We start from the raw sequence: 16,161 nt of genomic DNA on the forward strand, positions 1-16,161 counted from the left end.
TTTCTTATTATGTATTCATAAAAAAATTTAAATAATTATTTCTTATTATATATTCTCAAAAAATTTTAAATTCTCATTTGCTTTAGAACAATAACATATTTTTCCTTTTTTTTTTTTTTTTACGAACTATCAAATTATTCTATCATAACTATATTATTCCTAATACTGCAAACCAAATGTAATCTAAAATATGATGCTATTAAATTGGGATAAAGTAAGCTCCAAAGGTGTCTCTTTTGTCACCAACAACAACAATCAAACAGTAAGTCTTAAATCTCACTCGGTGAAGTCTACGAGTCATTTTTGTTAATTACATGATCAAGGAAATTTTCCACTATTAACTCAAGAATTATTAAATCTTTTCTCACTATTTTATTTCAAATTATTTTAGGTCTACCTTTACTTCTTCACTTCTAGTTACAATAATAAACTTACTCACCTTCTCATTGGTGCACTACTTGTCCTATATTTCAAATGCCTAAACCATCTAATTTGTCCTTCTCTTATCTTTTCTTCTAGTGTTATTATGCCATGATTTGTTCCTTAATTTATCCTTAAATTTTACACCATTCTTCCACCTTAACATTCGCATTCAAACAAATTTTACTTTTTAAATATATTATTTGTTAATTATCCAACATTCTGATCTCTGATCCATACAGCATAACTGATCGTATAGTCATTCTATATACACATCACGCCTAAAACACTCCTCCATTTAACCCGACTTGCTTTAACTTTTTGCATTACACGCTATTCAATCTCTCTTATAGATCTAAGGTACCAAAATTTATTTGTGTTATTGATTTCTTAATTATCAAGCTTCGTCTTCATATGTTTTATCTTATTTCTACTTACCGAAGTCTCTAGACTCTGAAGTTGTTCTCATACATTTTAACTTGTATTATACTTCACTACAATCTTCATCAATAAAACAATATTATCTACAAGTAACATACAACACAATCTCATTTTAGATATTTCTAACTGATTTCATCCCTCACTAAAATGAAAAGATAATGAATCAAACTGTGATTTGCATACAAAAAATAAGAATCATCTGTTTTTAATTGCACTAGCACAAAAACCATCATTGAAGAAGCGACTCAAGGGCTCAAGGTTCATTTTTCTGATTAGGAGGAGATCATTCATGCGATTTCTCGTTTGAAGAATAGTAAGACTGATGGTTATAACAAAGATATTTGGGACGCTGCAATTTATCATGGCTAATAAGAATTCAGTTGTTTTTTATCCTGAATATGTGAGGCATTGCGTTCTTCATGTAATAAGAGTACTACATCTCCAGCATGAGGAGACTGGCTTCTAAGGCTGGGTTCTATTCTGATTGAACTACATTTTTGCCTCACTCAAACTAACGTCTCATTAAATTCTAGAAGAAAAACTATCATTCGAAAATATTAACGACGACTCTCGTTGTCCCATATTTTAAAGATTTGCTACTTGCTGTCATAACCTTATTCCATGCCCTCCTGCACTTTCAAAAACTGAAGAGACTTCTTCCATACCCAACTTTTACTCTTCTAAGAGTAAGTTCCGCTCCCCCCAAGAGGATTCCCAATGATCCAATTTTCCTCAAAAGGATACATTCCTCCTCCCAGCCGAAAGGCTTAAATAAAAGCAAAAAATAAATTAAAAATATATATTAGATACATATATAAATAGAGAGGGAAATATATAACTCGCGAAACCTAGCCATTTACCTTATGCAGTAGGTGCATTGCATGCCACTGGTGTACTTTCTATCCATGCAACCAAACATCAATCTCCCTTCAAAGAAGAAGAGAAGGAAGATACAATGCATTCAATATTTTTCTAACGGCTCCTCTGCGCGGTGGGGATGGTGGTGGATTTTTTTTTTTTTTTTTTTTTTCTGCCTCTTTTTGAGAACAAGTGTAATTTTAAGTCCCTCATAAGTCTCTCTTGCCACTTTGTAACTCTTTTTTTCAATCATATGACCAAAGTGACTGTACATCTGGGGTGGAATATAAGCCACCAATATGGGGCCTTGTAACAGATGAGTTCCCAACTGCTCCTTCCCCTGAACCTTGCACTGCCCACTCCTTTCTGCTGCCAAAACATAAAATAAGATAACCATCAGTGAAATGATCGTCACAACTTAAGCAGTGTAAAACTCCAAACAATAAAACAGTGCCCACTTGACCGAAACAGAGAAATGATCGAAGTGAAGCAAAGCATGGAGGAAGACACAATATTCTGGTGCCAATTTGGCAAACTATAGTTCAACACAAGCCACAGAATTCAACAATATTTTGGACATTAAAAATAGCATCCAGCTCCAAAGCAATGGAACAAGCTCAAGATTTAGGAATCAAGCAAATGTTGGTTCCTTTTATGGCTGTCTTATTGATTATGTTACCTTTATAAGACAGCAACAGGATCGCTGTGTTAGAAGGATCAAAATGTTGGGTGCTAAGCAGCAAGAAACAACACATTCCAGGCTGTCTTTATAGAAGGCAGCTTTCGTGGTGCCTGTGTCATTTTTCATAGTTGAAGTGTGTAATAGGAATAAGAATGTTAAGATGAATGGCTGGCACAACTATTTCACTGAAAATTTTGGGATATTACCCTATTATTTGTCAGGAATCAAACATGCTGAGTCACACAATTGACCGGTTTGTTTTGACTGCAAAAAGAAATAGGTGGGGGAGGGGGAGCAACCTCAGGTCTTTAAACAGCAGGAAAATTTAAAAAATAAAGGCAGGGGCAATATTTAGGAGGTCAAACCCAAAAACCATCAAATATGAGGGTAACTTTGATTTTTTAGTGTTTTATACTATTTGGTTTAACCCAAAAAGGAAAGAAAGAAAGAAAGAAAAGACGGCGATGGGAATTTCAGTTGCAACATAAAAATTCCCCTCTCATCCATCAGCGCCAAAAAGCATGCAAGTTCATTAATACAAACAAAACTTATGTAAAAGTGTAATGTTTAAGGCATTAAATTTCCAAAAATTAAGAATTCTAGCAAGTACCAAACAATCAGAGTCAATAATATCACAAGATTCTATAACCCATAAAGGAGATAGAAAGTGAAGCTCACATTCCTAATATAGAGAACAAGAACTCATATGGCCCTGACAACAGCAACAATATCTAACAGTTCCCTATTCTAGTGCTGTAAACCATCCATATTTGTGATTGTAAATCATGAACTTATAACATCATTTAGTCTGGCATTGTTATGAAGGGTAATGCAAACAATGATAAAATGTGGTTTTTATGTTGAGAGGCAAACAACACTTCCAGCCGCCATACAGCACACAGTAACATCGGACATATCAGAACTGAATAAGCAATTAACAGTAGAGCTCATAGAAATTTCTTTTTTTTAACACAAAATAGACCTTTAAGGTCAGCAAGGTCAGCAAGTACTTCAAAAAAGGAATCTAGAAGTAATCTTGAAAATAGGTAAAGGTAAGATTGCTGTGTGTGTGTGTGTGTGTGTGTGTGTTGTGTGTGTTTCTTTTTTCTTTTCTTTCTTCTTTTTCATTTTTGAGAAGGGACACGGGGAGGGGAGGGGGAGGGGGAGGGGGAAATATACACATGGAGCATTTTAAGGAAACCTAGGAGTGAACTTGAAAATGGAAGACAGGCAGGGGGAGCATAAAATCATATAAGGAGTCTCTGCAAATATAACCATTAAAAAATAAAATTAATTGATTAATTTATTTATTTTAAAAAAAAAAGGAAGGACCAAGTGCGCCAGTGCGGAGTCCCAACAATATGGTGTGGATGATAATGACAAGAGAGGCAATATTTGAGGAATTGTGAGGGGAAATTTCCCCAGGGATGTGAAAATATGGCGGGACAAGGATTTTTTCCCCACGTCTGGAGAATTCCCAGTGTTTTCCCCTGAATTGTACCAACAAAAGTTTCCAGTAAATTGATTCTGGACTTTTAGGGGAAAGATGGTAGTTGTCATTTGATTGAACAAATTCTTCAAGATAAAGCAATTGATTTTTTAATAAGTGAAGTTTTTTATAGCAAAAGGAGTTCAATGAGGGCTCACCCAAATACATCAGAAACAAAGGGGGCAATTTTTTAAATAATTTTTTAGTTTTGCTAAGAAAATGGATTTTCAGAGATGAGTTTGAACCGGTTTACAGCCTCAGTGGATGGATGACAAGGAGAGCCTATTAGACTAATAACTTCCACGGTACACCAACAATTTTTTTTAACCCCTCTTCAACCTTTCCACAAAACAAGTGAAAAAAAAAAAAAAAAAAACACATTAGACTAAACTTACTCTTCTGCATCTGTATTCAACAATTAATTTAGTTCATTTGCTACTATATAGCGTATCTTCAACAAACACGCTTACAACTATTAATTATTCATATTTATGTATTTTCCATTTTACTCCTTGATCATTAACTTTAGTTCCATTTAACCTCAAAACTGCAATAAACTATTTAAATTTTATACATTCCTTCTACTCCAAACCCCGTGATTGAGTTAAATTGCCCTAAGAACTAATTATTATATAGAAAATGATCTTATCTATTAGTATGGTAAGTTATAATTCCCATCTAATGGTTAATCATGTATTAATTTAATTCGAGACGTGAAAACAGCCTCTTACAAAAATATAAGGTAAGACTGCGTACTATAGACCCATTGTGGTCCGCCCCTTCACCAGACCCCACATACGTGGGAGCTTTGTGCACTGAGCTGCCTTTTTTTCTTTTTTCTTTTTTTTCTTTTTTTTACCTTTATCTCAAGAGAACATCTCATCTTCCTAAAATACCCTCATAATTCTTTATTAATTCGAAACATATTCTTTATAAATGTAAGGCGTATCCTCCCAATAAGATGCATACACAAACGCACCTGCATATTGTGGTGCTATGGGCCACAACGTCCCATTGAATTAGCCATCTACTACGACTTCTTACACAATATAGCTTACATGTTTCGCCCTTGTCCCCTATTTGAGATTTTGAGTTTTCCTATTTGCCAGTTTTACTAATTTCTAATTTCATTTCTGATTTCCATTTAATCATCTTATGCCTATTCAAAAATTGGATTTAAATACACCATTTTATTTCCAAAGTGTATATCATTTTTTACCAAAGAAGTTAAAATCAAGATTTTATATGGGATTGCTGGAAGTATTGGTAGGATCAGATAGTAGGAATGGATTGAGGGCTCTAAGACTCCACTAATTATATAAAATAAATATTTAAAAATACATTTATATCCTATTTTCATAAATTTGAATATTCTAAACCTGAAAAATCGGCTAGTATGTGCTCAAGACTAAGAAAACAACAAGTAGCTTATATGGTATAGCCTTCCTGTAACAAAGGGATCAAATGTTCAAATTGTCACATTTCTAACTCAAAACAAACTAGCTTATAATGAAAAAGGGTCAATATTTATAAAATAAAAATAAAAATAAAAATAAATACAAATTATTCAACAAGCAACTATACAACATGGACATCTAATAAAAAAAAATAGCAAATAAATAACAAAACCCAAACTGTCAAGCTAGCTCATTAACATTAGTGTCGACCTTCAGGACATTTAGTTCATCAATATCACCCAGATTAGGGATGACTTCGTCAAGCCCGTCACCAAAATAATCGTTACCATCATCATATCATCAAATGCATGTGTATTAAATATCTGATTATATCCTCAACCTAAGTATTGATGTTTGAAGTTTGAACCACTTAATAATCTTTATTAATCTAAGAAAATAAATTTGAGTCAATTTTGTTATTAACATTAGATGAAGTACCAAATCACTGCCTAAATTGTCCAGTCCTTGTACAAATTATACAGGACAAACACCAAGAATACGAGTAACTACTAAAAATTTAAAAATATAATTTTTTTGTAAGATCTTATGATCATACTGGTCCCACTGATCCAACTACGATCCTACTTTGGCCCTGAAAAATTTCCATTCTATATTGTATTAGGATTGTATTGGTAAAGTAGAATCTAGGGACTGTAAGATCCTACAATCACATTCATGATTTTTACAAACATGAATTTTATTAAAATGGGTTTAAACTAGTTACTATTTATGAAACTCTCGTAAAGTTTTTGCACAATGTCCTCACATGCACATGTGTGCACGTACGCATGTCCCATTAGATTGGCTAGATTAATTTTAATAAGTTCATTTTGCGACTATTCATATCTTATTGCATCATCCTAGGCGAGAAGTAGTCGTCTCACTTGAGGGCAAGAATTCTACTAATATGAGACAACAAAAAACACATGGAAACCACTAGAAATACATCAAACATCTCAAAAAATTACTTCATGCATGTGAGGACCACAAGGCAGTATATGCTCTATTAAATTAACTCCCATATAGAAAGCTTGCTTCAACAAACATTCCACCTAATCTCACATAAGGCCCCATAGAAAGACAACTGTAATTAAATTATGCCAACATTAAAGTCATGCTCCAACAGTTTCACCATAAAATAAACAATATACATGTGAAATAGCTCCATGTGTTCCACAATGTCTTAAAATGTCATTTGGTATTTCATTTTATATCAAATACGATTAACTCAGAAATATTAAAAAAAAAATCCATAAGTTAATTTTTGTACCATGTAGACTGGTCAACCTGTCTCTAAATTCCTATTTCTTCAAAGGGATCAAACCCCTTTCATACCTAATCTTTTTTGATTTCTAAAGTGGGGCTTTCCATTTTCAGCTATTCTCTGCTAAATGCCCCCATTGCCCCACCCCAAAACACCAAAAATAATTAGAGAGAGAGAGAAGGGATGCATGAGTGCACACAATTTCAAAATCATGCAATTGGGTCAATTCACTAGCCTACAAATTTGATTTGGAAGGCAAATCGAAGCAAGCATGAGTTAATCATAAATTATACGATTCTCAATTTGAATATTCTAATTCATGTATTAAATCTATGTAGGCCGATTACACGTTCAATCAGTTTCCAAACATAACTATCTAAAAACTCAAAAAGGCAGTCATTTTTATAAGGCTTTAAAAATCTTCCCCAATGGCCTCTAGAATTAAAATAAACAAAATCCACCAATATGTACCCTTCATTTGAATCATTTAGTTTTTAAAATTTAGGCTTCCCAAACTTGTTCTAAAGAGTTTGAAAATACCATCAGGTATTCATTTGTTTGTTTCTCCTCTAATTGGAAGCTGGAGGTATTTGGATACGAAGGTTTTCTATATTTCAAAGGCAAGTTATTTAACATTTTAATTTTCTATTAAGTAACATAATTTTCATGTATACATAGATTGGCATGGATTTATATCAAGGCATGATCATTTATCATTATTATATATATTTTTTGCCATTTCTTTAATGCATTTTGCTTGTTTTACATATATACATGTAACTTACAACTAATCTTTAGCATTTAGAGAATTTGTGTGCTGAACCTTAGGATTCGAGTTAGTACTTAAATCCACAGTTAGGATTTCATTTGACAATTCAAACAAATCTTGACTTAACAACTAGACATGCATGTGTGCATGCACTCACATATGACACACAAATATATAGGGAACAGGCATGACACAACATGAACAAGGGAACGCAACAAATCCTTAAAATTCGGACAAAACATAGCAAGTCATGGCAAGAAGTGTGTTCACACGTACACACACATTAAAATATTGAATATAAACATTCTATGTATGGTAATATTAAGTTTTTGACAATTACATAGAACTATATATCGGCAAAAAAAACCCAACACAACTGCATTCAATTCTTCCTCTCCCTTCTTCTCATAGAAATTCCCAATATGTCACATCTTCGGTGGTAAATGCAGCAAGTCTTATTATAAGTTTAAATAAAATAATAACGGTGTTCCTTTTCAAAAATATTGTTGCCATAGGTTATTACAGGTGTCTAGAGCGCATTAAGGAAGCTTTAGAGAAGCAGTTGAGTGCCAAAAAGTGTTGGACATTAAAAATATATTTTAAAATTACAGACAAGTATACATTGTATTTGATAGATATACAGTGTCTCGAAGGAGTACCATACATGGCGCCCATAAACATGAGTATGTGCAGCATAACAATAGCAACAACAACCAAGCCTTAAGTTCCACTAGTTGGGGTCGACTACATGAATCCTCTTTTGCCATTCCGCAGAATCTAGGACAGGATACTTGTTCATTTGCACAATACCTCACCGACCATAATTATTGAAGACAGACTCTCACATGTCTATTTTTGGAGTAGTTTCCCTTTAATTTACATTGTGGGTTTCACAGGGACTAGGTAGAAGAAGTGGAGATATTGTGGCAATGCCTTGAAGGCAAATGTGATGCTGTGGTGTCACGCATTGGTGGTGATAGGTCTCAGGACAGAAAGTGGTAGATTTAACATACTCTGGAACAGTGTTCCTGTACAGTGGAAGCCCCTTTCATTGGTGCATGTATGTGCCACTGTATCCAACAGAGGCATGTAACAACAGCTGCTAGACGGTGGTTTTAGATTTGGGTGGCAATTTGTTGGTTCAAATCTAACTATAGTCCACTGGACTGAGCTAGCACAAGGGCCAATTTGTTCAGCCGAAAATTCAGTGCTGATCTTTTTATGAGTTTGTGAGAGCTTGGTCATAACTTTTTTTTTTTTTTTTAAGGCTTGAATTAGAGTGTAAAAAAATTATCTTGAAGGACCTGAACAACATTACTATTTTTTAATGCACACTATGTATTTACTGAAAAAAATTGTCCTGTTGAGGGAAAAAAAAAAAAAAGGAATAATCTTCTGTAAACTCTACACTTCCAATAAAAAAAAATGAAAGTTTTGTGCTTAGAATCACGCCTGTGAGCATTTTCTGCAGCTTCCTAGTCAGAATTTCTATAAATGAGTTGGTCCAAGTTCAGCCTGAAGCACACTACAAGCTTTGGGCTGAGCTTGGGCAGTGTGCAGTCCCAGAACAACCAGACCAAGTTTGGTCTTTTTTCTTTAGGCTGAGATTGGGCTTGCTTTTAGGCAGCCTCAGCCCACCCCATTAACAATCCTAGGTCCAACACATTTCATTGTTATTGTGCGTCCAGGATCATCTGAAACCTGTTTTGGTTAATTTTGGCTGCTAAGATAACATGCTGGATTTAAAATGAAATAAAATGTTGCATAAATGGATATAAAAAGAAATTACACAATTATAAGACCGATTATACACAATTTAACAAAGAAACTGAAAATTCAAATGCACTTCAAGTTTTACAATTCAAAACCCAGATGATTCCAGCAGGACAAGTTTTTCTTGAATCTGGGGTCAGCTTGGTTGAGCCAACGATCACATGCAACCCAAGAGCCATCCAACCAAGGACCCCACTGAAAACTAATTTTCTGCCACTCCTAATGCTAGAAAAAGTAGCATAAATGACTGACTGCTTTATTTATTATTTATTTATTGATCTACTTATTTGTTATTTTGGTTAGAGGTGGAGGGGTGAATGCATGCACCCTCATGCAAGAAAGAAGTTGGCAAACCAATTGAGGAAGAGAAGGCAGGTTAGCAGTCAACAGATGTCAACATAAATTAAAATATGGGAAGGAGGTCAAATTATATCTTCTTAATTCTATTTAACATAATTTGAGAATAGGAAGTTTCCCAGGAAAAAAAATATTAATTTGCTAAAACAAGCAGGTCACTATTAATGAGCCAAAAAAAAAAAGTAGAAAATACATGTTAAAACAAATCTAGTATCTTTACAGCTCATTAAAAAAAGGTTAATATAAATCCATATATATTATTTTTATCAATCTCTTAAATGTTCCAAGGATGACGCAAGCCACATCTAAGAGCACATGAGTCACATGACATGCCTCATACGCACAAACAATATTGTGAATATATCAATTTGAAACATAGAAAATTTCAGTTTGTATTGCACTCACTTGGACCAACAATTGCCTGGAGAAAGGTCAAAAGGATGGCTTGCCACTGATCCACTCGGACTCCCATAAACCACTTCATTCTGAGCAGTTTCCTCCTGAGGATTGAGAGAGAAAGGGTTTTCACCACCTGACAGAGGCTGAAAGAAAGTATTCTGCAACCATGGATCATGATCACTTGAACCAGTAACAGGACTAAACATCCCATTGTTTTGGCCATTGCTAAGAAAAATATTCTGAGGAGAATGTGAGCCAGGAAGGACTTGGTCCTCCTTTGCAAACAGTGATGCCATGGTTTTATGAGATTGAGAATGCACAATATCTTCCTTGTTTGATCTGTTCGATTCTGGGGGAGGGGATAAAAGCCAGCTGGCTGTTCCACTAACCAAACCAAGACCATCCTGACCAAGAGGAGAGGTATTCCACATCTGCCACGTTCCCTTGTCATTTCCATTGCATGAATCATCCATAGAGAAAGGGTGCACATGCTGGGACTTTGGGGTATTTTGGAACCGATTAGAATGAGCTTGCCTTTCATCAGAAGCTCGCAATCGTGATATTGGCGACTCAATTGGCGAAGGCCTGTTCGCTTCAGAAGAAGCAGCTATATTCTTTAGAGCATGAGGCCTTTCAAATCCAATGTCTCTTACAAAACCAGCTCCCAAGTCCAACTGAAAATTATCTAGTGACTCTGAAACAGGCCCAAGCAATGACACAGGATCTGGATCATAACATGGGTCTTCAAAAATGTCTGGGTCTTCTGGTAAAAAATTGCAAGGTGCTTCTCCAACACGAGGAAAGATGGAGTCAGCTGCAGAAGGAAACCCTGCAGTACTACTAGATGACCCACTTGGAAAGGTTGGAAGAGTAAATGGTGACGGCAACCCAAAATTGATAGGATTATCATATGATTGTGTTAATGATGGTTGGCCCCCTAACTGTGGGCTTTGAACTTCTGCTTGGAACTTAACATTTGGTCTGCTTATGACATTCACGTTAGAGGATGGGGCAACAGCTGATGACCGAAATAATTGCTGCCATGACTTTCTAGGTGCCGTTATTGGCTGTGGTTCTGACAGCACCTGCCATACACAATCAACTTTGTTAAACTAAAATAAATATATCAGACAACTTTCTCAATGACAATGATATCATGAAATGTGTCCCACTGAACAAAAATTCTGCCAACTGAGATGCAAATGCTTACCTCGCCCTCCTTCTCAAACTGTCTAAAAAAAAAAAATGAAGCAGTAAAGGAGAGAAATATACTTTCCAATATGCATGAAAGCAAAGGATCAAAAAAAGGAATCAAAGTCATCAGATTAAAGCTTGTATTTGCTAAATCAAAATTACACCACCCACTAATTCAGCATCATATAATTGGACACTAAGATATTCAGAATTCGTTTAGATGATCTAAGGGCCTCAGGGGATATGCACTGCATGAGGAACATGTTCAAAACGGGAATATGGCATCATCTCCGTCATCTATTCTACAGCATAAGACTAAATATACTAATCTTTTCCATGCCTTATTTAAGTATATACATAAACAATGATAAGCCAAGGTACATCAAAATTAAACAATTAGAAAAATAACTTACAGGACGAGGGATATTTTTATCATCTCCATTCATATTTAATTTCCCAGCTACACGGTCGGGTGGACACAAATCTCTCCTATTGGCAGAAGCTTGGACATGATCTATAAAACCATTAGCCTTGCTTTCTTTCAAAACAGTAGCAGCAGTACTAGCACCCTTTCCAAAGAAACTCCCTCCACTAAATGCTTTAGAAGGAGATAAAAAAGTACCCCTCATACGATCTAGATACCTAGTTCCAGCATTTCCCCTGTTATAACTGTTTGTAGTGATACTCTTTGACCCATGCCCCGTTTCGGTGCCATGGCCCTTGACATTTTCTGTCCCAATTCTCTGATTTTCTTGTCGATCAATCTCACTCTTTCTTTCAAACTCGCGTTTCTTCTCACTTTCCTTACATGCTTTTTTTTCAAGTTCTTCTGCATCAGAGTTGCTCTTACTAGACCCCTTGTCCTTTTCCTTCTTTCTTTCCTGGCGCTTCTTCTCTGCTTCCTTCCTATTATCTTTCTCCTTGGCATGAGCAGATCCTTTACTACGATCTTTTTCAGCCTCCAACTTTGCATCTCTGAGTCTCCGGCGTTCTTCCACCAACCTTGCAACCTCCTCCCTCTGTTTTCTCTCTTCCTCCTCCAAAAGCTCCTTCTCTATCCTAGCCTGTCTCTTCTCCTCAGCTTTTCGGCGAGCCTTCTCCCCTCTACTCTCGTGAAAATTTACACCATTCTCAGGTCTCTTAGCTAACATCCCCCTGCGTTCAGCATCAGATGAAGCATCATCCCTAGATGTGCTAACTCTAAATATCTTTCTCCAAAGCCACCTGATGCTCAAGAAAAATGAAGTTAACAGCTTGCAGGCAGAAAAAACAACACCTGAATAGGATTTCTCAGCCAAACACTGGTTATTGCCAACAAAAAATCCACCTGCATTCTTCCGCCAGGAAGAAGATTTACCCACAAAAGAGCCACCAACCCAATTCCCATTCTCCAGCCAATCTTGCCCACATATCCAACCATTATCAGACCACATCTTCCCACCTGGTATTTTACCACCCTTGCCCACCAAATCCTTGATAATCCCAGCATTAGTAATTCGCATTCCTGGCGGAACAGGCAAGTCCAAAACTGGCCTCTTTGAAATATGCCCACAATATGAACACATAAACCGACCTCCACCTGGGTTTTGATCCCTGTAAGGAGTCAAACAGTTGCGGCAGCGGCGCGTGGCTGTCTTCCGAAGTTTATCAAATTCAATAGCCTCAAGCCTCTCCCTCTCCCTAAGCCGTGCATTTCTACGCACCCGCCAAGCTGACAGCTGGGGCATCAAAATCTCATACCAGAAAAGGGTCACCAAGAGCACAAAGACACAAGCCAGCCTGGGCGATGTAATCTCGAACCTGAAAGCCGGTGGCAACAGCTGAGACAAAGCCCACAGCCCTATGAGTGGAATCACTAACCATGGAAGCATGGTAGCAACCCGACGAGACCACTTCTGAATCACGCACAATATACACATTATCCTTTAACCCACGCCAACCTCCCCCGTATGAACCAATTCCCCAAAAAACAAACCAAGACTAGAACCACGAACACGCACAGAGCTCAGCAAATCAAACTCCCAACCGAAAACCCTAACCCTAGCCGGATCAAACGATTAATAGAATCCTCCAGACCTAATAATCAATCCAAGAACAGAAAATCAATCAACTAATCAAGGCACAATACACAAAACAACGGAGAAACATATCAAGATTCCTGAAAAAGCGTTTCTTGCAGCTCCGTTCACGAGGAAACATCGAAACGAAGCAATCAATCAGTCGAATGCATGAGGGGTTTGGGGACTTACGGATTTGGAGGCCATGGAGACCGAAATATCGTCCAGATTCGTGCCGGCGCCGAGACGGAGATGGAGAAAGAGATGTGTCGGCTATAGGTTCGAGCCGAAGCAGTCGTCGCTGTTTCGTTCGTTTCGTTCGTTCGTTCGTTGGTTATTACCAGAGAAGAAACAGTGGGAGAGAGAACGAATAAAGAGATAAGAGAGACGGAGAAAGAAAATGTTAAAACGATAAGAACGCGACATATATAAGCAACCCCTGAACCGGATTCCAGACCGGGTCTGTACCGGTTTTGTAATCGAACCGGGTTTCACGCCGTGGGCTAGAGCCGCTAGACCCTAGCTGTTGGCGGTTGGGTTTCAGCTCACGTTGAATGATACCATCCCATGTTTAGAAATGGTCCACATCATGCTTACATGTGATAAGGGTTCAAGAATTTGATTTTGGACAAATTACAAGTTCTTTCATAGAAAAATTTATTTAAATTTAATTAAATTAAAATTCATGGTTTTAAATTTTTGTTTCCAATATTGTACCAAAATTTTAAAAATAAATTTATAACATACACATAAATATAACCATAGTTCGATCTTAATGTTGAAATATTAATTTGATAGGTTATAAAGGAGATAATGTTTATAGTTAGGTTATATTAAGTAAGATATTGTTGAAAAAATCATTAAGCATGTTGTAATAGAAAATAAATGATTTATACCATCAAAAATAACATTTGAAATATGATTGGTCTAAGAGCATAGATTTCAAAAGTATGGGATTTAAAATACATTATTAATAGTGTTGCCATGTGATAAATATCTATATATTCAATTGATGTTACATATATGATGGAAATTTTACTTGTCAAATGAACATTACCTTGTAAATGGTTCGCTCGAACACATATTATATGGTATAATTTCATAACCTCATATAATTACTTTTGCAAGCGTGCTTGCATATGAATCGCATATATTTAAGGTATTGGATAGAATAAAACTTTAATTATAGTGTAAGCAATAGCATGTCAAGAAAAAAAAAAACTTTTGCTCTTTTGTTATTTACTAAAAAACATAGTGTAGTGCACAATAAATATAAATCTCTTTTATGTCAAATACAGAGAATATAAATTTCTAGCATGATTTTATCATTTGAAAATTCTATTGACTAATTTTCAAATGTTGACACATGAATTTTGTGTATAAATTACTTGTGGTTCTTATAAACATATATAGTAAAAAGATTAAACTAGACCATAGCTATGTTTTAAATTTTTTATCATTCAATTCCTTTCCTAGCGGACCATATATATATATATAAAAGCTATGCCGGTTTTTCTATATATGAAAGTCCTAAAATATTTTTATTATATCATGTGTATATTGCATGTAAAATTTTTAACGTCCATCATTTTGATAGTACCGGAGGAGTCAATTGATAGGCTTGATACACATGAGTGAGCACTAACTTGATTCAAAAATTAAAATTTATTGGTTGTTAGACTCAACCACGTATATAAGCACTTATAATCCATTCAATTTTTTCAATATGAGACAAACTCACAAGTAGAATTCTCAACACATTTCTCACATTACAGCACAAATAATAATCTAACACCCAAATTGTAAAAATTAATTAGAAGTTTGGATTTTTGTTATAATTAAAAAGTACTTGATGATACCTAATTTATTTTATAATAGGGTCTCAGTAAAATGGCATGACTTTGATGGGCTTGCTGCAAAAGTACATAATTTTGAATAAAAACTACACAAAAAAAAAAAAAAAGAAAGGTGATTTTGAATAGTCAACTTGCATTATCGAGTATGAATTTTCTTATTGACAAAAAAATAATCAGTAGAAATTTTTTTATGAGTAATGTGTTATTTTCTTAAAATTTTCTTTTCGCATTCAATCAACAAATTATAAAAATCTCACCTCACTTGTGAGGAAATGTTGTAATAATTTTCTTATATTGAAAAGAGTTTTTCAATAAATATATACCCAAAAAAATTACAAGATTAATTATAGCCAACTCCTTGAAAATATATGCTTTGGTTGACAATGAAATGTCAAAATTTTCACAAGCATAGGATAAATACAAATTTTTGAATAAAAAAAAATATTGAGAAGCACAAATGTCAAATTACTGCAATATTTAAAAAGAAAAATTATCCCACATCGATGAAATCAACATTTTGGATTTTATTTCTTGATGGAAGTTTCTAATAGATATGAGCGTAGGCTAGGCGAGCTGCCTAGGCTGACTGTGGTGGGTAAAAGGCATGTGAGCACAAACCTCTATCCTGCCAAGCTAAGCAAAATAATGTAATGTAATTATAATTGTTCTGAATATGCTTCTATTAATAATTCTTAATTTTTCCTCTTCGAGTCGAAGTTTCCTTATATAGGCAAGCAATTGCGAAAGGATAAACACAACTTACTTTCTCTAAACCAATGTTCATCAAACAAGACATAAAATAAAAACATAAAGTAAAAGCTATTAAAGAATTCACTCTCAAAATAAATAAATAAAAATTAAATTTTGAGAAAATAAATTATAAATGAGAAAATTGATTCTTAAAAATTTCAAAGTTAAAAAATGAAAAGTTGAAATATGAGTTTTTAAAAATGAAAATGCAGTTTTGAAAATGAACAAAAGAATGAAGTTTGAAAATTTAAAATGGGAAAGCTGAATTGTGAAAATTTAGAAAGCGAAAAAAAAAAAAAATTTTGAAAATTTTAAAGGAAAAAAGAAATTTTGAAAGGAAAAATGAAAAAGATGAACTTTGAGTTTAAAATGGAAAAAAAAAATTTTTTTAAAAA

The 16,161-nt window shown here is 34.9% G+C and overlaps 1 protein-coding gene across 2 annotated transcripts; it reads right to left on the reverse strand.

The window, feature by feature from the left end:
- Positions 1 to 1,692: 1,692 nt before the first annotated feature.
- LOC131159805 (stress response protein nst1-like) lies at positions 1,693 to 13,562 on the reverse strand. Of its 2 annotated transcripts, none has more exons than XM_058114978.1 (4): positions 13,353 to 13,562; positions 11,517 to 13,179; positions 9,916 to 10,994; positions 1,693 to 2,085 (listed from the first exon to the last, which is right to left on the reverse strand). In XM_058114978.1, the coding sequence occupies exons 2-4, from the start codon at positions 13,020 to 13,022 to the stop codon at positions 1,965 to 1,967; spliced, it is 2,706 nt and encodes a 901-aa protein (XP_057970961.1). In that variant the 5' UTR covers positions 13,023 to 13,179; positions 13,353 to 13,562; the 3' UTR covers positions 1,693 to 1,964. The 2 variants fall into 2 exon arrangements, with proteins under 2 accessions (XP_057970961.1, XP_057970960.1); XM_058114977.1 differs by having other exon boundaries at positions 1,693 to 2,088.
- Positions 13,563 to 16,161: the final 2,599 nt, after the last annotated feature.

The sequence above is a fragment of the Malania oleifera genome, chromosome 7 (assembly GCF_029873635.1).
Source record: "Malania oleifera isolate guangnan ecotype guangnan chromosome 7, ASM2987363v1, whole genome shotgun sequence".
Taxonomy (NCBI): domain Eukaryota; kingdom Viridiplantae; phylum Streptophyta; class Magnoliopsida; order Santalales; family Ximeniaceae; genus Malania; species Malania oleifera.